Genomic DNA, 20,502 nt, shown 5'->3' with positions numbered 1-20,502 from the left:
CTTGTCTTTTACTTTGTGTCTTGGAAAACAAAACTTTTTTATTCCAAATGAAATTTTAAAAAGAAAACAGTTCCATGTTTCTTAGATAACTTTCTGCAGTCTGAGAAGAACTAGATTAGAGGAACAGAAAGTTCTTGAATTTTTAAGTAAATGTTCTATTAATAATAAAAACAGAACCAATTCCTCTTTCCTTTCAATTATAACTCTGAGACATTCCTCAGATCTGAATTATCTGCCATTTAGAAATAGTTCTTGTGCTCATTTCATCACCAGTGAGATAAATGAGATGATCTCTAAGGCTACATTTCTCTCTCTTCAATGTCCTTCAAATACTACCTGATAGAACTATCATTTGTTCCTGTCCCAGGATCCTTTCATTAAGTGAACACTATTTTTTTCCTGTTGCCTCCCTCTCACCCACTTCCTTATTAAATAATACATACTCCCTCACATAAATCAGACATTATTTTTAAATTTTGCACACCCTATTCAATAAAAGATTGCATACCTGAAATAAATCTCATTTCTCATTGCTGTTTCTAATGCAAGTTTTACATCCCCACTTTTGTCCTCCCTGGAAGTCTGGGTGGAAGAGCTAGTAATCTTATGGGTTTGTCAGAAGGTTGTTTGTTTTAATACTGCTGCTAAATACATTAACTTTGTTATGTATTCCCAAGTCAGAGATTAGATTTCAGGCTGAGGTATCCTAGTGTATATAGCGTGTTTTATTCTCTTGTACTTTGGGGGGAACAAATATCTATTTGCTTGCGGTATTGTTTTCACATAAGGTGTGTTGGCAGGCTCAGTGGAGGCTGAACTCTGAAAATGGCCACATTTCTGCACTTGGTGATGAACTGGGGAGTAGAGCATCTTGGTTACCTGCCATATGTCTTCTGCTGCAAAGCAGCTACAGACCTGCTCTGGGACATGCGGTGCCATAATCGTAGACATAAGCAGCCTAATATCTGCCAGAGAAAGCGTGAACAGCATTGGTATTTTGTCAGGAGAAAGCCTAACTGCCCTTGTTTTCTCCTGGGAAAGTACCATGACCCAGCACACTGATGAGGGCCACAGCTGCCCTGTAGCCAGAGAACAGATACGCAGGGAACCTTAGCATTAGGATTTTGGATACTGGGCTTTAGGGATTTCTGGCTCCACAGCAGTTACACTGGCAAAGTGCACTGGAGCCAGAGAACATGGAAGCCATAGAAATCAGAGCCCCAGGGTGTTGTTCCTGGAGGGAGTATAACACACATGAGATGTGAAATTAGAAGAGAGGATTTTTCCCCTCTGATTAAATAAATATTTTTTAAATGTCCAGCAGAAAGCACAAATTACTTTGAGAAGTAAGTCTGCAAATACAAAACCATCCCAACATTCACTCAGGTCATGACATTTTGCAGTTTCTGTCTGTGGGCAGCCCTGCTGAAGTCAATAGTGAAGACTCCCATCAGTTTTGGTTTTTTTGTTGTTGTTGCTGTTTTTTGTTTTATTTCATGGCCTAAGAGCCTCTGATTTGAGCAAAATCTTTTCCTTGGTTTAACTTCTGTTGTAAGAGCAAGTCTAACTACCTGAGTATCGTTATATAGCTGTTGATAAAGTTTATAGTCTTTGTATTTCTGATTCTTACATGTCTGTTTCACTGAGGAAGCTGTAGCACAGAAATATTACATGATTTAGCAGCAGGCAAGCAGTGAGTGAGTGGAAGAGCTGTTATCTCCTGATACTGCTACTAAATTTACCAGTAAACTGACCCAGCTTTGTGCAGAAATCAACATTAAATAACTATACCATTACATAATCCTACATGTTGCTCTCAGCAGTGCTGTTTTGCACAGAGGTGATGGAGCCAGATAGCTTTGTGCTGAATGCAAAGCACAGAAGTGATTCCCTCACAACCTGCAAGCAGTCTAGTGGTTACTGTAGGGTAGCAGGATGCCCTTTGCAAATCAGAGCATTGCCCTCAGTCTTTTAAGGAAGTTCCTTTCTGTTCAGCAACCTGCTGAATCAACAGGACTGTTCCCTTTCAAATTTCTGTAATTAGCCTGTTTTAAGTCTTTTGCTATGCAATGCCCTGTGAATGAAGAGCTTTCCAGAGCTCAGATTTTCACTCAGGGATAATTTTTTACTGTAGGCCCTTGAGCTCTGAGTACACCACTTATCCCTTCTGACCCCAGCACATACCTGCCAGGTGAGGATGCCCCAGGCTTTCACAGCATTTGCTGCCAGTGATCTGATGTGGGGGAGGTCTCAGATGGCTCTTCTCAGACATCATCCCTCTGCAGCTTGGCATAGCAGCCCAGAGATGGCTAATGCCTAACACATAAGCCTACAGATACTAACTTTAACCAAAAGCATAAGGACTTTGGCTGTCAGAATGTTTCTTGAACAGCTGTGTCCTCATAGGGAGGGAGTGTGATGAGGGAATTCTGGAAGCTGTGGCTCAGACTGCTCGGGAGAATTCCTTTTATATTTCTCCTTATAAGCAGTGAGCAGGACTATCAGTCAAGTGAATGACTTTGGTAATGGAGTGGGTTTGATGAAATAGCCACCTCAGTGTGTCAGGTCACACTGCAAGGAGGGAACCTGCCTCCACGTTCGTGCTTCAGCCTCCTGCTCTGGCTCCTTTCTGACTTCAGAGCCAGAATTCTGGGCACCGTAAGCATGGCAATGGCCACATTGGGAACCTGAGGTCCTGCAGCATCCTGCTGGGTAGATCTGCCATAGACTTTGGGACAGAAAGGTGCTGTTGCTCATGGGTAATTCCACATAGGTCTTAAACCAAGTGACTGGCATATGAGAAACCTGCTCTGACTAGCACCTCATATAGCAAGCAGTGTTAGTTGTAATGGAAATGCTCTTCTCTCTGTGACCCTGCTCATACCCTTCTGGAGCTGTAATCTTTTTGTCTTTGTCCCTACACAGAGGTCCACACACAGGGAAAGAGCCTAGCATCTTCTCATGCTCTCAAGATGGACTCTCATCTTCAGTTCTTCTGAATAAATGGTAACAGGAACTTCAGGGATCTCCCATGAAGACATTCCCTTTCTTGCCACTGCCTCCTTAAAGCTCCCACTTCTCCCTTACTGAAGATAACTGCTGACTAGGAAGCCAGCTGTTCTTCTCTAGACTCTGGAAAGAGTGGGATTTAGATGATATCAGATAAGACCATCAACTTTGCTCATTCTTCCCCACAGCAGAAGTCTACAGGGAGCTGAATTGCTTTGGAGGGCAGGTGGTCTTGGCCAGGACTCTGAAGCAAATGCTTCACAGGGGTGATATGTATGCACAGGTCATGCCTGAGCAGGCTGGTGATATCTGCTTTGCTTGCCTGTTTTGTTGCACCTCATCACTTAGATTTTAGAGCTGGAAGGCTCTGTGCTTTAAGTGGAAGAAGAGAATGGTTGCAAGTCTACAACCAGAAATTACAAGGAGGTGATGAAGGAAAGAGAAGATCCATAAGGCTTGAGCTGTAAACTGGGTTGGTTTTTTTTTCACAAGCCAGATTCTCAAAGCTGAGGAAGAAAAATACAGTAATATGGATTCTTCCCCAAGAATGCCCCTGTGTTACATTAGCTGTCATTCAGCTCCCTAGCCAGCAAGAATTTTGGATTAACTCTCTCTGTCCTTTCTCTTGTGTCTCAAAAAAGAGAGAAAACTATCTGCTCTCCACTGTGGCTCTTGTAATGGTGCGCTCTATCAGTTCCATGCCCAGTTCAAGCAGCGTCTCCTGCAGAAATAGTGAGATGACAATTTACCACGATGGCTTTTGGTCCTGGAAGCTCAAAAGCTCCTCATTGATGATCTTTGCCAGTCTTCACATTAACCATGGAAATGTCAAAATATAACAAGAGCAGCTCATCAGCCAACCCCAAGTACTAGAGATTATAGATTTCCAGTCCTACTTTCTGGGCCTCCTCACTTTTGCAGCAGTTCCACCAGCTAGGAATAACTGCACAAAACTATGACATAATGCCTACTGAAATTCAAATCTTTTCATTCCCTTCCAGCCAATTGGAACTCACCCCTGATGTTTTCCAGCTCCCTGCTTCTGTGAATGAGACTGTATCCATGTGAAAATATGCTTGGATCACCCACTGTGATTTATTCATCCGGAGGTAATTTAGAGGTTGTTTCTTACAATTAGCCACTTGATCTTTATCAGCATTGTTCTCAGCCCTTAGAAAGTTGTGTCTCTGGATATAACCTTTCCGGTACTTGGATGGCCTATTTAATTATACAACTGGACCTGTTTGTGCATGGGATACTGGACTGAGCAAGTCCTAATGATCTTTAGAATACACTTTCTCTATTATCAGCAAGAACTAATATGTGGAATTAGTTCCCCAGTGTGTCCTTTGGAAAACATCACAATATCATACTGCAGGGGAGAGCACCAACTGCTCAGAGGGGAGGATTGTAGGGCCGCAGAGAAACTGATACACTCATTATTATACTAAATTACAAAGGTGAGTAAATCATCTTGAGGTGTTTCATTTTGGAGATGTCAGCTTTCCAGCTAAGCAGGGACAAGCCTAGGCAATGCTGGATGAGAAATGCGTTCTAGAGAAATTCATATTGCTTAGAAACTATGTGAATATGCATTAGCTATGACAGGAAGACACCATTTCATGATGTACATTCTCTCTGTTATAGCTGACAACATGGTTCATTCAGGCTTTTGGAGATTTCAGACAGAAAATAAGATCTGGCATTGCCTGTTTAAGAGAAAGGGATCAAAATTATGAAGTGTTAAAATGAGGATGTAGGGAAAAGGAAAATGAAAGGAATTAAAAAGCAGGAGAGTACTAAAGAAGTAGAAGGGGAATTTGACTGGCTGTGAAAAGCAGTTTCTGAGCTCTTGAAGTGTACAAAGAGGAGTATGGGAGCCATAAGAAAGAGCAAGTGGGATACCATTTGTGTCATCATTCCTAGCACCTGGGGCCATCCTGCTTTGGTAGTGTTTTGTATCAGCTGCAAACAGTGTGCAAGGCAGTGGAATCATGCCCATGAGTACAGCAAAGGGAAGTATGTAAGGTGCCTGGCTTGTGATGTTAGAGTGTAAAATTCTCAAGGAGAAACAAAGCTTTTCAGTGAACTTTGGGGGTGGGAAAAACTGTCAGTGTTTCTGAATGTTGGTTATTTCAGCAAACTTTCAAAGTGGTTTAAAGGTTACCTCAATGCAGTACAAAAACATGCAATCTGTAAGTTTGCACCTAAGAAGCTATGAGCTGTGGATCAGTTAGAGAATAAGGAACAGTTAGAAGCAGAGACCTCAGATCCATTGTCTGCTCTGGGTTTAATTTCTTCAAGCTCCAAGGAAATCAAAAGACACATACATTCCCCCTCAGCTAGGAGCCAGAAAATATCTCCATCAGCAACTTACAGTTGCACACCAGCTTCTTCAGTCTGCAACTTTTGCAAAAGGTAGGGAAGACCCCAAAGTGTGACCAGTGGCACAGTGCTTTGTTTTTGGCTTGCTGTACAAGTATTTTGTGCTGAAAAGCTCATTTGTGGCTCATGTTAGAGCAGATCTGAGGAAGATGACTGTCTCCTTAGTGATTCACTGATGAAGCAACAAGGAAAACCATTTGTCTTGTCCAGGATGGTAAGAAGTTTCCATCAAATTGTCCCCCAGTAACACTGATCTTTTCACAAAGCAAGTAATACCAGGGAGAGTTCTATTAATAGCTTTACTCTGAGGCATGTTAGTAGACAGAGGAAGATACACAGGACTGTTTTGGGATGGGAAAAGTGGAGATTTCCTATTAATTATCGTTGGATGGATTTCATCTCAGAAAAGACAACTTCAGATTGAGAAGACAGCAGTACCTGGAGCTATGCCCTTGGTAGGATATCATGTTCTTCACCAGAAAGTTCTTTACTAATTATCCATTTTAAAAAGCTTAAAAAATTGGATATTCAATAGGCATTAAGGAAATAGCAAAGGGACTGGAATAATTATCAACAAAGTCATTATCTTGTCTCTTTAACCTTTGTTATCAGCTGTGGTTACTCACTAGTGTTTCAAAACACTATAAAATCTTATGAAATCAAGCACTGTTAAATGGTATCAGCAACTTTCTCACAGACTACATGATTTGCTCAATCCAATAGATGCATTGACAGAGCTAAAGGAAAGAACAGTCACAGGGATGAGTGTTTTGCAGCCTGATTCACAGGCAGCACTTGATTGTTTTGGACATTTGTAGTAATTTCCAACCTTGGCTAACAACTGCATTCTTCTTTTAGGTGTTCTGCACCCCTGACAGGGCATCTTGGCTGTTTGTTTAATGGGACCTGAAGAGCCATAGCTGGCAGCTCAGTGAATTAAGGTAACCCAAAATGGATGGTAGGTACCTGGTAAACACCAGGCATAATGTTTGTTGGTTTGGCTGTTGGTATGTAAACAGTTCTGACAGTCTTCTAACCAAGAAAGAAAGTTGCAGGAAATATACTGAACTGAAAGGTGGGCCAATTTTGTGTATGACTGCACTAGCCATATTTTTCATGCAGGAGTATCTTACTCTGCCTGACCAAACAGCCCCCTCTGAACAGCACTGCTCATAAAAAGCATTTTTACTGAGTAATAGTGCTTAACGCAACTATGCTATCAAGTAGTGATTCTACCTTGCTTCCCAGGTGAAACCCCAGGAAGGTTCTGGAAGACAAGCAGACAATGAGAGTATCTTGCCTGTGTCCACACTACAGCTTTGCAATGTGACAGACTTAAAGAGTTGTATTGATTTACACTTCAGCCTGTTAATAAGTCTGTAAAACCTGGGAACTGATGCTTTCCAGTTATTTTCTGGTGTACAGGTCTAAAGGAAGCTGAACCCTTGTATAATGACTGTGTAAAAGGCTGGTATCCTTTACTCCTCAGCAACTGTATGCACATATGTGTTTTGGCAGCAGGAGATGTTTTCTTATTTCTCGTTCTAAACAGGCATGCCTGCAGGGAGCACAGGAGCAATATGATGGAGAAACACTGGCATTGCTTTTGCTTTCTTGGCATAGCCACCAAAAAAAAAGCCCACAGCAGAAGACGATGGTAGGGAATGGGGCGGAGTTAATATTTTTTTCCCTGTTTAAAGCATCAGTCGGTCAGCTAAGGGCAAGGGCACCCCTAAGAACCATCTCAAATCGTAGTTTTATAGGCCAGAGAAGGACGGAAGGGGACTGTTTCAGCAGTAGGGAAGGGTCTGAAAGCTATATTCAGAGGCTGATTGGAACATGGTAGGGCCAGCCCTAGAAACATCAAAGGCTACAGCATGGAGTTAGTTCATACAGCTTAGCCAGCTGGATTAGACCCATCATTAGGATGCAGAACAAAGCCTTTCTTTTTGGCAAACAGGAGCAAAAAACAGAATGAAAATGGAAATAGGTTCAGAGGCCTGAATTCCCTATTCAACGTGAGATCCCTTATTTGCGTAGGAACTCTAGTTCGCCTGGCTTTGTTTGAAATAAAGGTAACAGGAAATTTCAAGGCAGGATGAGGTCAAGGTCTCTTGCTTTGGGGACAGTGGGCCCTGGGAGGACTCCTGAGCCAGAATGCCCTGTCCTGGGAGGAGAACAAGCAGAGTGGGAAAGCATTTGACATGGGGTACGAGGCTACCATCTCCCTACAGCTGCATTCTCAGCAGGCAAGCTCAACACTCAAACTTTAGAAAAGGCCTTTCTAAGTTTGAGATGACCAAGCAGTTGTAACACTATACAGTGTCACTGATAGTCTGATACCTCAGCAGATGATTTAGTAAATGCTTGAGTAGGGCACCAATATCAGACCACTTGCTTGTTAGTTTTTCCCTAATATGTCTTTTGAGGAAGCTGCTGCTCTGTTTCAGAGTTTTGCTGAGAGAATTTTTGGCACTTGCTGCATCTCTGATTGCAGAATTATTTGCATTAAAATCCACAGAGGTCAGACAGAAAAGCCCGGCTATGACCTCAGTTGTGTCAGCACAGCTCAGGGGTCAATGGCACACAGGGCACAGGTGTGCAGGTGTACTGCAAATTCAGCTTAAGATTGGGAAGAAATCCAAGAATTCCACATAGGAGTTAAGTTTCTAATTGTATCATCCTAACAGAGCATTCCTAAGTGTAAGAAGGCATTTGTTGCTTGTCGTTACGCTTTTTCTCAGTACTGTGTTTTAGGAGAAAAGAAGAAAGGAATGATCTCACTCTATCCATTTTACAATTTCTTATAGATCCTTCTTTTAAATAAAAATCTTTGGAATGCAATCAGACATATTAAAATTAAGCATTTCTTGACCTTAAGCATGACTGATGGAAATATTAATGGCTGCTAGAAAGAAATGTGCCTGCACTCCAGCTCACGCTGTTGAAGCATTTACATTACTGTATTCCCTCTGACTGGAAACAAAGTCTTCTACTGTCTGCCACAGTAAAAGGGTGAAGAGAGCACTAGTGATCAGCAATCTGTGCCTTTAATCATTTTATGAATATTGCAAATTGCAACTGACAGAACAATTAGGGCTGCATATTACCTCAGGAAAGCAGCTTGACCAATGTTGATGATCTTGTTAAAGAGATGGAATTTACTTTAACAGATGAAAAAAATGGGTTCCTTGAGGTTTGTCATTAGAGTGATCTCCTTAAGTCCCACAGCGATTCCCACACCTTTTAAACTACGAATGGAAATGGATAAAAAGATAGACTTGCACTGGGACAATAAGTGACTTAGAAGTTCTGTTTCTGTCATGAAATACGTATTGCTTAATTTGTTGTACCTGGCCTCAACTCTTCCCTCGGTGAGATAATCCCTCCCTTTCCCCTCCTCCAAAGTGAACCCCTTGGATTTCTTGGGCTAAAACTCTCATATCTCTCTGGCTACCTTCTGTTGCTCCACCTTGAATCTTCTACATCCACTTAACATCAAGGGTTTCTAATTTTCTTCTCTTTTATCCATTTTTCTAATGGGATTATACCTGACCAAGGAAACCAGCCTGAAAGAATCAGGCCTACAATGTCATATTCAGCATTCCAAAAGTGACCATTTTATGACTGTTTTCTACAGAAATAACATTCTTGCCTTGGTTTGACCTCACAAGTCTCAGGATAGCACCGTGGCTGCAAACCTAAGAGACATGAAGTGATCTCCCTTTAACATTTAAACTGCAATTCTGTTCAGGAAACTATGTGACTAATTTTAAAATAATTTTAGCCACAGATGTATTTTCCAGTTCTTCTCTTTACTCCTAGAAAACAAACCAAACTTCAGTTTTCTGCTTCTTTTTTTCCTTATACACTGGAAAATTCTTATTTCCTTCAGTTTTGCCAAAACATATCAAATGAAAAATACTTCTTTGAAACCAGAAAGAACCAAGATTTGCAATGTTGTTTTCCCAGTGTGGTGTTTTTTAATTCATATGTAAGGAAAAAAAATTCAACTTTTATGTATGTTATGGGATACAGAAATGTAGGTGCTTAATTAAGTATTTTCTAGCTTAAGCAAAAGTCCAATGTATGGCCACAAACATTAGAAAGCAATAATATTTTATCCAGCTGCTCTATTCATTCAAAAATCAAACTAAAGGATTCCTCTCAAGAGAAAGATCTTACTGTATATATTTTTAAGTTTCTCCTCCCTCTAGTCCATCACTACATACAGCCTCCAGTGTTTACACTAAGATGGAAGCCTCATCCTATTGTTTATCCTCTACTTCCTTTGTCGTTTGCTGCTTGTGTTACATGGCTGAAATTTCTACACTGGAAATTACAGAAGTACAAGAACGTGAGCTTTCTTACATTCCTTGAGTGTAGTGTAACACCTGCCAAAACCAGGGTTGAGGTTTGCTGGAAATTTAATTAATTTGAAATTTAGTTTGGTTCTGAGTCAAATGGGAATCTTTTTCATTTTTCTCCTGCAAACAGGAATATAATCTCAGTGAGTAACTGCAAAAAGCACCAAGTTTCCAATCCCTAAATGACCTGCTACTGGCAGGAAAAGGGTTGCTAGCAGAAGAGCCTGCAGCATTAGACCTTAAGTTGCAAACTCTCCATTTTCAGCAGCCCGCTTTGGACCAAAAACGCATCAGAAATCTGTGTGATCAGGTAGAATGTGGCACAATGTTCTGCACCAAAACTTTTTGGGGCTTATATAGTATGTAGAACTGCTCCTTTTCTGGCCTGATGGGAGAAGAATTCAAGTCTTACAAACTATTTCTGAAACCATATAAATCTAAAGGTCTTGTATCTCAAAATAATCCATTTAATAATGTATGGAAGTACCATGTCACTACGATTTAACTTCCCTGGTGAAGTAAAAGTAATTTCAGGACAGAAATCTATTTCTGAGGTGGGCACAAGTGCAGAAAAGATTTTGAAGCAGTGAGGTTTGGTGCTTATTGGCCATTCTGAATTAGAATTTTAAACTCTTAAAGTAGGCAAGGCACTGTGTGCCTTACAGCCAGAACACTGCCACAGCAATGGCACAGTGAGTCATACTCTCTGTCTTGGGACAAATATAGTCCCAGTTATACTTCACTGTTATCACTGGAACCCTCCAGAGTCAGCTGGAACTCCACCTCAGTGGCTTTAAATTTTGGACGCTGCTCCTTTCAGTCAGTATATATGATAAAGCCTTTATCATAGTATCTGTCACACAGTTCTTAGACTTTCTTGCTTTTTGAAGACCTGTTGGATAAAGTCATTTACTCAAGCATGAAGAAATAAACCCACTGTCTGTTCATTGTTTTTGATCAGATTTCAACAGCATTCAATTGGCAGAACAAAATCATGTAATGACTGTATGTATGCTGAGCACCACCAACACAGACAGACAGAATCAACTACTTTTTTGTTCATTCTGACCCCAAGGCTCTGTCTTTCAAGGTGCCAGTGCACTACCTTTAAGATGGCTATTAAGGAAGACAGATGTCTTAGGACTGACTCTGGCTAAAGCCCCAAATGCAGAGCTTAGCTGAGGTATGTGCTGTTGGAGCAGCTGTTTTCTTCTACACAATGGGAAGTAGCAGACAGGTTACTATCTCTGGAAAAGACTGGTCCATTATAAAATTTCTTATATGCTGTTCACCATCTTCAATTCTGTTTTACCCTTTTGCACATAGATATAAATCTCCAACAATATTCAGTGGAAATCTTCATAAACTTTGCACAGCGTATCTTTAGAAATGCTACAAGTGCATTCTCTGGAACTAAGTTTGACTCAGCCTACATACCAGTGACACTTCCTAACATTCAAAGAGCTGCATTAATGACAACCCTGGCAGATGCTCATACACACAGTGTCTGTACTCACAGTTTTCACAGCGACTCCCAGTATAGCCAGCGAGACAGGCACACTTGTAAGTACCACTTTTGTCAAGAATGCATGTTCCATCATGAAGACAAGGAGAAGAAGAACACGCTATAAGAGAGAAACAGGAACATTCATGATGTCTCAGTAGGATGGGGTTCTATCTTCCTTTGTTATGGTTGTGGCTGTGAGTAAATTGCATGTTCTGGTAAAAAGTGAGAAACATAAAGTGAAATGGTCCAGTGCTCATTAAAAGCCTTTTTACACTCACTAAATAGGAGATCTGCTATGGATGGGAAGTTCTTTCCCCACCATTTGTTGTTTATTTTTAACATTTTTCTCTGACTACTGTCCAAACGTGAGAAAGATTTATGGAAGAAAAATAATTTACATCAAGCTCCAACAGTGTTTAGGCTTAGCATAATTTAAAGAAGTATAGCATCAGCCTATATTTCTCCTCCCATTCATCTCAGAGTTAAAGGATGAGTTGCAGGATCCATAGTAGTTCTGTACTATTGCGTTTGAAGCATTCTCTCTGCTGCAGCCCAGAATGACAGATATCAGAACTGGCAGTTTTCCTGGAAAATACTTCAGTTGAAGCATGATCTTTGAGTAATATCCAGATGGCAAGTAACAAGAGATATATAGATGCCACAATTGAATTTCTCCAGAGGTTTCATATATTGATGTAACTGCAACTTGTGTCTATGTGGCCAGTGAATATCTCCCAGATCTCTCTAAGGACTAAGGTCTAAGTAAGGACAGTAATTTTTTCCTGAAGAGAAATATATATATATGCGTCCAACTAACCTAAAAAATCTCGGGGAAGGAGGAGAGCCTGTATGAACTGATAGCTTTAATCACTAGTTTAAAGCCAGAGGGCTTTCAGCTTTGTCCTCATCCCAGCTTTTTTTCATAACTGTGAATGAGTGAAGATAAAGCATCAGATACCACCCTATAAAATGCATGATACCCAAGAGGAAGAGATATTTTTCCTTTTAAAGGAGTCTTGATTGCCCAGCTTCAAACACCATGGGACAATTCTACCAAACATTAAGGCTCTGACGTTGTGTCAAAGATCACTACATTATGGGTACAAAAAGTAGAGTGCTATTGAAATTCAACAATGGGCTTTCATCTAAACAGATCCAACATATGTCTAATCCCTAGGAGATCCTGATGCCTCCCCATCTGGCCCTCCACCCTTCTCATATGAAGTCTGCTGAGCGTCTTCATATCGCTCATGCCAATTACTGGCTTCCATTTGACAGTTGGCATGGGATGAGTGACAGAGCACAGGGACCTAACACCTGCTTCCAGATCAGGCAGCACAGCAGGCTGTATGGTCTCTTCCTTTAATAACTACACATTGAGCAACCTTTCTAAAGGGGAATAGAGGCTTTGAGCTTATTCTGTATTAATCAAAATCTTTCTGGCTGTTGAACCAGTGACCTCTGTGCAGCCAGTGTCACTGCTTCAGCAGGCCATGACATATAAGTCTGCACAAAGCTCAGTGGAAGGGAAACAGAAAGGAAAGCACAAGCTACCTTTCCACTCCCCTTCATTACACTGCTAAGGTGCTGGCAATGCCTGCTCACCTCCACATCCTGAAAGTGTTGCTGCAGCTCTCAACTACACCACGGGCTATTGCTCTAGCAAACCCTGTGCAGCCTCTTCCTGAGAGCTTTCCACAAGGCTGTGCACAGAGGGGAAGCTCAGGGGAAATGCTGCACTTCGTAATGTGTTGCCAGAGTTTTCGATCTTGTGCTGCCCTTGCTCTCAATTCTACACTGCCCCATGCACGCTGTATTCTTCCCCAGAACTGTCCTGCTGGCCAGGTTAATGCTTCACACAAAGAGACGCTGAGAGTATTTTAAAAGCCTTTCACTGCAGTTACACATTAGGCCAGAACAGCCTCATAATAAAGCGTACAATGAGACCTCCTCACAAACTCTAAGAAGCCCTTTGCAACATGCTCTGTGTGGATTACCACACTTGCAACCACCCAGCCTCAGAATAATTACCACTAAAAATGGGGCGGAAATAAAGTGCTCAACAGTATTCGAATACCAAGTGTTCCCTGCTGGGTAGAGAAAACAGAATCAATTCAGCTTGTGCCATATGGAAAATGTTAGTTTCCTGAGTGTAGGCAGCCCTTATGCAACATAGCCCACACCACAGTCGTTTGTTCTATATCACCTCTCCCGCTGTAAGCCCAGGCAAACTATCAATAGCAAACTGCTGCAGCTACATTACTAATGGGTACACTAAAGATAACAGCTGAAGAACAGGGCAGGCTCAGGAATGCCACAGGCACTGCATGCAGCAGTATGCACATTTCAGATTGCTAGTTACAACCCTGATCACTGGCAACAGCTGATCCACAGTAGGCTTGTATATTTATAAAAGGATTATACAAACTAAATAAACTTCCTGAGCCAGATATACTCTGGACAGCGTCATGAAGTGTGGGTCGTCGGGGTGTGCAGAAGGCAAGTTATGCTGAGTCATAAATCCTGCAGGGTTTTCCTATGGCAAAGCAATGCTCCCTGTCTTCTGTGCCAGGAGTACTGGAGATATATTTGACCAAAATTCCCTTCATAGTTAAACAAGGGAAGTACAGAATGAGCATGCATATGGGTTAAAATGCAGTGGCAAAATGAGGAGAAAGCTACACTTTCTAAGTTATTTAGCAGCCTGAAAAAAAAAATAATAATAAATAAATAAATAAAGAGAGCAATGCAGGGCACTCAAGCACTGAGTACTAACAAAAGCACTGGAATTCTAGAGCCCTGCTTCTGTCATTCATACCGCTAAGTTCATCACAGAATGAGAAAGGTCTCTATTTTCTCTTTCTTGAAGAAAAGAATCTGCTCTTTGTACACGCTTTATTTGTAAAGCTCTAATGGTATGACACATGAGCCAACACCACAGGCATGTCAGGGTATTTTCACTGAAGTAATGAGGCTTTGCATCAGGTTTCTCCTGAGACAGTCACTCTGCTCCTGCACACAGCATCAAGCAGTTCCACAACTGCAAAAATATACATGCTCCTTTCTCTGTCTTCTTCTGTGTTCTTCGTTCTCAGATTCTCATAGAAAATTCCCACAAAAGGGCAGCCTTTCTGTGCTCACCAACGTGCTTGCTCTTCACACAGGTAGAGGGAATTTGTTAGGAGAGCCTCACATTCACGTGCTATGTGATGGCTTTTGAACCCTCCCTGCACTGACTTTGCGTAAGCTGCTGTAGGCAACACAGCATGAAAGTTTTTAATGAAGCAAAACAGGGAGAGAGATTAGTGACACTGAATTAATGAGACTGAGTGGCTTGTTCCACTTTTTGGATTATTTTACCTGTAATTTCTTCAAAGACAGCGTGAAATCCATCAAAGTTCTTGGATCCATCAGACTGGAAAAGGACATGGAGCGAAGACCCGGTGCTTCGAATGGGAGCTGGCCTTTCATTTCCACAGAATTTCTTAATTACTCGGCTGTCCAAATTGTCCCCATCACGTACCTCCACATAATCATACTGGCACATGTAATCAAACTCGAGGCTCAGCATGGAAAACCTTGGGGAATAAGGACACACACACACTTAGGCCTCCTACTCTTCTCCCCTGTGCACCCTGACTGATGTATCTGGAAACTTGGTTATGCCCCCACCTCTGTGAATCAGCAGGTGCTGATAACATGAAGGCCCTCTCACTTCATCTCAGCTTTTGCATCATGATCCTTGGAAGCAACTTCACAGAAGCGCTCCATGAAGGTATTTAAGTGGCTGAACAGTGAAATCTAAATTGAAGTCATACAGTCTGTTCACACACATCAGGACCCTAACCAGATCATGATGTTAAAAATTCCATCCAGTCAGATGCAGTAGGGGGTATATTTTTTTCCTGGCTGTTTGCTAAAAATTGTTCTTTTTCCCCTAGGTAGAGTCCTAAGTACTGGAAGTAATGATATCAAAGACCAAGGAACAAAAGCTGTTTATATTGAAAGCTGGCAATTGTGGGTATAATGAAAACTCAGAGAAGTGACAAAAGGAGAAAGAGACAGAAAAAGGGAATCTGGAACAGCACAGAACATTAGAAAGCAAAATGGTAGTAAACCCCTGATGTCTTGCATTTGCCCTTCTTTTAAAGATAGAAATAAGGGACAGCAGAAGAGAAATATTTAAAGCTTTTTCCCACAACGTCTGTCTTTCCTAGCTTTGATCCAGCCACTGCACAAGGCTCTCGTTCATTAACAGCAACGTTATATGCTGCTGTTTGAGTTCAGAAGGGCACAGGGCCAAAGCATGCCACCAGAATATGAATGAGAAGCATAATGAGAAACACCAAGGGATTCTGAAGAGTAAGCAGAGGCTAGGGATGCCTGGCTTAAGCCTGGTACAGAGGAAAAGAATGAGAAGGTCTGGGCCTGGGAAAAGGCCATGTTACTAACTGAAGATCATTTTATAAATGAAACTCCTAATAGTCTCAGTCTTCTTGAGAACTCCTAGCTCCATACACTGTATGTATGTAGTATTTAGGATTAGGTCAAACCTCCTACACTGCCTTTTCCAGTGTGGGTCTAGTGTTTTGGAAAGACTGCATTTTCACACCAAAGAAATGAGCCAAAATTTGGATCTACTCCCAGAGATCTCACAGTGTGAAGAGGCAAAAAAGTAATGGAGCCTATTTCCTTGCTCTTCTCTTTTGCAGACTCAGGCCATAAGGAAGTTCCTGCACTATGTGTAATTACCTTTTTTTGTCAACTCATGAACTAAGAGGCCTTTTCACTCAGTCACCTTTGTTCAGACCATGCAGTTGGTTTTAAGGCATCAGGAGTACAGTGCACAAAGAGAAACAGATGAGCAGGTGTAGGATGCTACGTCAATGGAGCACAGCCCCTCATTTTTTAAATAATCTGATGGAATTTAAAATAAGAAAAAAGAAAAAAAAAAAAAAGACACCTGCTTTTAATATGCATAAGAGATTTATTCAACTTAGATTTGTATAAAATGCACGTGTTAGAAGGCTGGACTCTAGTTCTGTCAGGTTTGCCAGAGATGTCCTCACAAGCATCAGGTTGTACACTACGTCTTTATAACATTGTTTTACTAGCAGGTCAAATCCCAGGGACCTCCCCATTATGGAAGTCACAAAGCAATACAAAGTTACCCATTTGTAGCAGAAATGCAAAGTCACAGCCTGAAGCTGTAATTGAGCACCTGGTGGGAAGGCAGGGCCAACCCAGGGAGCTCAGGTGTACACAATGCACGTGAGTGACTGGAAGGCATAGAGCCTGGATCCACCCCTTCCCAGACCTCATTTAAGGGTTGGCAGTGGAGGTGAGGGTGTTTTGCTGGAGATATCTGCCCACCTGAGATTTTCTGAAAGTAAGCAGTTGTTTTTTTCCTTTGTTTTTGTATCTATAGCTGCTGCATTTGGGCTTGTTCTCATTTGCTGCAGCCAAAGACTTTGCCACCCTTCTATTACTACTGTACTTTCTATCATGTTATAGCATTGCACCATTCATCCTTGTAACACTTATCAGGCTACAGTTTATTCTGACTCAATCCTAAAGATATTTACTGGTTCTCTGAGCTGTTACATTTCTGATTAAAATTAAGTATGCGTGTAAGTATCCCAGGAATGTTTCTGGGATGTCTGCCATGTAATGAGAGAAAGGACTAGGATGACTACATTAACTCTGTGTAGTACTGTGTACAGATGCAGAGGCAAACTGTCAGCAGTGCATTCCTGAACAAAGAATATCAAGAGACATCACACAAGGTGAAGGCAAAAAATGAGAAAATTGCATGTAGAATATTGTTTTTATCTGTTTCCTGTGCTTTAAAAAAAAAAAAAATGATGAAAACAGAATGTGAAATGTGTAAGGCATAATTTTACTTAGCATAAAGAAAATACACTGTACTGATGTGAGATCCCAAGGTTCAGACTCAGAACTAGCAGGTCAAAAAGACTAGTTGTCAGGACTCTTTAAGGAACCACAATGTATACTGCTGTTTAAGTCAGTTGCAGTCTATGTAATGAATTTTACACCCCTTACCTGTAAAGCTGTGATTATATCCTAATTCTATTAGCTATTATGAAGAATTTTAATTTAGTACTACTGGTCATCAGAGGCGAAACAGAATGAAAATTATTTTGTTACCAGTGATGCTGATTCAGCACCATGCTGGCTGTTAGAGCTCTAAGCAGTCAGCCCTCACAGAGGGAATCAGCGTATTTATAGAGCAGTGCAGCAAACAAGGGTTCTGTGTGGATGGCAGGCCCAGGAAGATGATTCTAGAGGCCAACCCTTCTGTGTAGGTATGACTTAAAGTAGAAGTTTCCAGATAAATGCACCCTTCTTCCCCAGTACCTATCTGCTGAAGTACCAGTGACCAGTTTGAGGCCCACCTTGAAAACCTCAGCTGATTCTGAACACTCCAAGGTTTGCTTATGTATGGCAGATATAGGGCTGTATGTCTATTTAGCCTAGAGATTTCCTCCTATGCTTTCTGTCACACAGGGTGGCACACTGTTGTCATTGGCTGTCAACTCTTTACCCAAAGATGGGTGCATCCACCAGTAATATCCATGAACAGGATCCATTTCTACTCTCACACCAATCCCCACAGAAGTAAAGGCAGGCTGACAGCTGTAGTTGCTGAAGAGCTTTTTAGCTGAAGAACTTTACAATTGATAAAATCTCATATAACAATGTACAAATACTGGATTAGCATCTCCCATAACCTCTGCTGCATATATTACATGCCTAGCCAACAATGTATTTTGAAGACAAAGTAGCTATAGCTCATACTCACTGAGACCCAAGCTAAGTTGTGTTATGATGCCAAACTCTTTCTCATATTATTGCTTCCCTGAGTCTCTCTGTGCCTGAAGAATTATGTGCTACATAATTCTCAGCCAAGAAGCTCCAGCACTAACCAGGCAATAATTACAGCTGCTTATAACTACACAATAGGCTTGCATTTGCAAGTCTGAAGAAAAGGGTATTAGTGTTGGAATGCCACAAGCTCTTCATTTCTGTTCAATTTATTTATCTTCCTCTTATTAAATATTAAGTCTCTTTAACTATATAGGAAGAAATATGTTTATGTATCTTGCATAGTTTCTTTGCCTGGGCTCCAAAGCTGGTGAAATATTGATGCAAATGCTTTAGCTACTGTTTTTATTATATTAGCTGGTGGGTTTTGAATGTGATCTCCTGCCAAGCTTCCTGCTGTGTGTGTGAGCTCCCTGCCATGCAAAGATGAAAACAGTATTAATTACCCTAAAAGGGGCTTCCTTACACTAGGAAAGATACCTGATCAAGAATTGTAAGCTGAAGTCATTTGGGAAGAGTTAACAGGACAAAGACCATGAAGGCTTGAGCAGCAATACCTTGCAGAAGAACCAGTCACATCTCCAGACATAGGAATGGTAAAAGCAGGGGCTGGTAGAAGACAGGGCTAGTAACATGAGAGTAAGAAAATAAAGAGAGGGGAAAATGCAGGCTAAATGTGAGACAGGTACCAACAGCAACTCTCTGCTGACATAAGACAAAATGTCCCTACAGCTTTTCTACAGAGAATGTTCCAGGTCAGCCTGGAACACACTTGAGAAAGTACTGGATGTTTTTGTGTCAAGGTGTTGAAGAGATCTAGTGAGATACGTTGTGCCCAGTATCTGAGAAACTCCTCACCATCCAGTTATGTGGGAACTGAAGGCAAAGCACTGTTGATATATGCAGTGGCTGTCCATCACAAGCTAGGCCAGGTCTAAGCTGAAGTTGCCAGACGTGTAGTGGTGGTCCCCCAGGGTGAATGCCTCATTACTGAATTGCAACCATTACTGGCTGAAAGCCATTATGACCTACCTTAATTCAATGTTAAATCCGGATTGAACATGGATAGTCCATTCGCATCGTGCATTCAGTGGGTAACTCTCCAGCAAAATCTGACCTCTAGGAGCCCGATAAACCTGTCCACACCCTGGGGAGAAAAAAGAAGAAAAAAGGCTGTCTGAGGAATCTTCAGATTACACTTGAAGAAAATACAAGTGGGAACTGCATTGGAATGAACAGATAGTATGGCTCAGGAAGATACCACTTTCTCACAAGGCAGTAACTAAAATAACAGAACAGCCACACAAATGTTACAAGGAGTCATGATTCTACTAGAAATACTGTCTACATTAAGACAAACTCAAGAAATATTTACTTTCTTGCTTCTCCCTGCACTGCAAAGCAGCTCTATCATACTATTTCTTACAGCATTTGCCTCATTTGAGTTTAGCCCATCTCCAAAAAAAAAAAAAAACCAAAAAAACCAAGGAGTTTTTGCATCCAAAATCGTAGTTTCAAGTCCTTCACAAGGAGATGTTTGGAGGTAGAAAAGTTGATCTGTTCCTACAGGAGGCATTTATTTGCCATCAGGATTCACCACATCATCCTCACGTGTTGGATGCTGGCATGCTGATGGATATATGAAATCACCCAGACTTCACCTCACTGTAGCATATGTATAACATGCAGCCCTCAGCCCTTCTCTGAGGTTCGTTCCTATCCTTCCTGTCTTCCTCTGTCAGTGTCACTCAGCTTCATACCATAAGATCTACCCCAGTGCCCACCAGCAATTGAACAAGACAAAGTACTCCACTCACTTCTGCCCAGCCTAAGGAAACCATTAGAAGAAAAGGACCTGAACAAACAAGCAGACAAGGTCACATATGGAGGAAACAATCTTCATGGCTATCCTGCATCTGCCCCAGGCAACAGTCCAGGGATAGTTGTTCTAATTCCTCATCTTGGATGCTGAATGTTTGTATCCCAAAGAGTTCTTTCACCTTATGTAACCTCTCCCTTTCCCCAGCTATAAAATATGGCTAACAGAATTTTCCTCTGTGGAAGAAGGAAAGTTGTTCAGTAAATTCTGCAGAGCCTTCTGTGATCTGTAAATGAAAGTGCTAGCAAAATGCACAGTGAAATGATTACACACCACGCAGAGCTCATTTCTCAGCTTCTGCTTTCCCAACTACATTTTTTGAATGGAGTCTTGCACACAGCTACATTCTCCAGTAAACCTTCTGTTGCTTTGCTGGGGATGAGGCTGGAAATGTGAGCAAGAAACCGTAAATGAGTCTAATAGATCAGCTGAAGCAAGGGATCCTGATAGTCTCCACACCACAGGTAACCAGACAAATGACCCAGCAGGTCTCTATGGCAAGTCTCTCA

The 20,502-nt window shown here is 41.5% G+C and overlaps 1 protein-coding gene and 1 long non-coding RNA gene across 3 annotated transcripts in view; one reads left to right on the top strand and one right to left on the bottom strand.

The window, feature by feature from the left end:
* The window catches only part of PAMR1 (peptidase domain containing associated with muscle regeneration 1), a 50,614-nt gene that overhangs the window by 13,444 nt on the left and 16,668 nt on the right, over positions 1-20,502 (bottom strand). For both annotated transcript variants that reach the window (XM_015863604.3, XM_085548186.1), the window contains exons 4-6: positions 19,147-19,261; positions 14,629-14,846; positions 11,279-11,386 (exon numbers count right to left, since the gene is read on the bottom strand). In XM_015863604.3, the coding sequence (XP_015719090.1) occupies positions 11,279-11,386; positions 14,629-14,846; positions 19,147-19,261 (441 nt within the window). The remainder of the gene's footprint in view (positions 1-11,278; positions 11,387-14,628; positions 14,847-19,146; positions 19,262-20,502) is intronic.
* LOC107314408 (uncharacterized) lies at positions 2,931-8,039 on the top strand. Its single transcript, XR_004307387.2, has 3 exons — positions 2,931-4,118; positions 6,253-6,335; positions 6,643-8,039. It is a non-coding gene; the product is annotated as an uncharacterized LOC107314408 (long non-coding RNA).

This window comes from Coturnix japonica, chromosome 5 (genome assembly GCF_054131305.1).
Source record: "Coturnix japonica strain WE chromosome 5, WE-NBRP24, whole genome shotgun sequence".
Lineage (NCBI taxonomy): Eukaryota > Metazoa > Chordata > Aves > Galliformes > Phasianidae > Coturnix > Coturnix japonica.
Note: the sequence above shows the minus strand (reverse complement) of the source record. Positions and strands in the feature narration are given on the sequence as shown.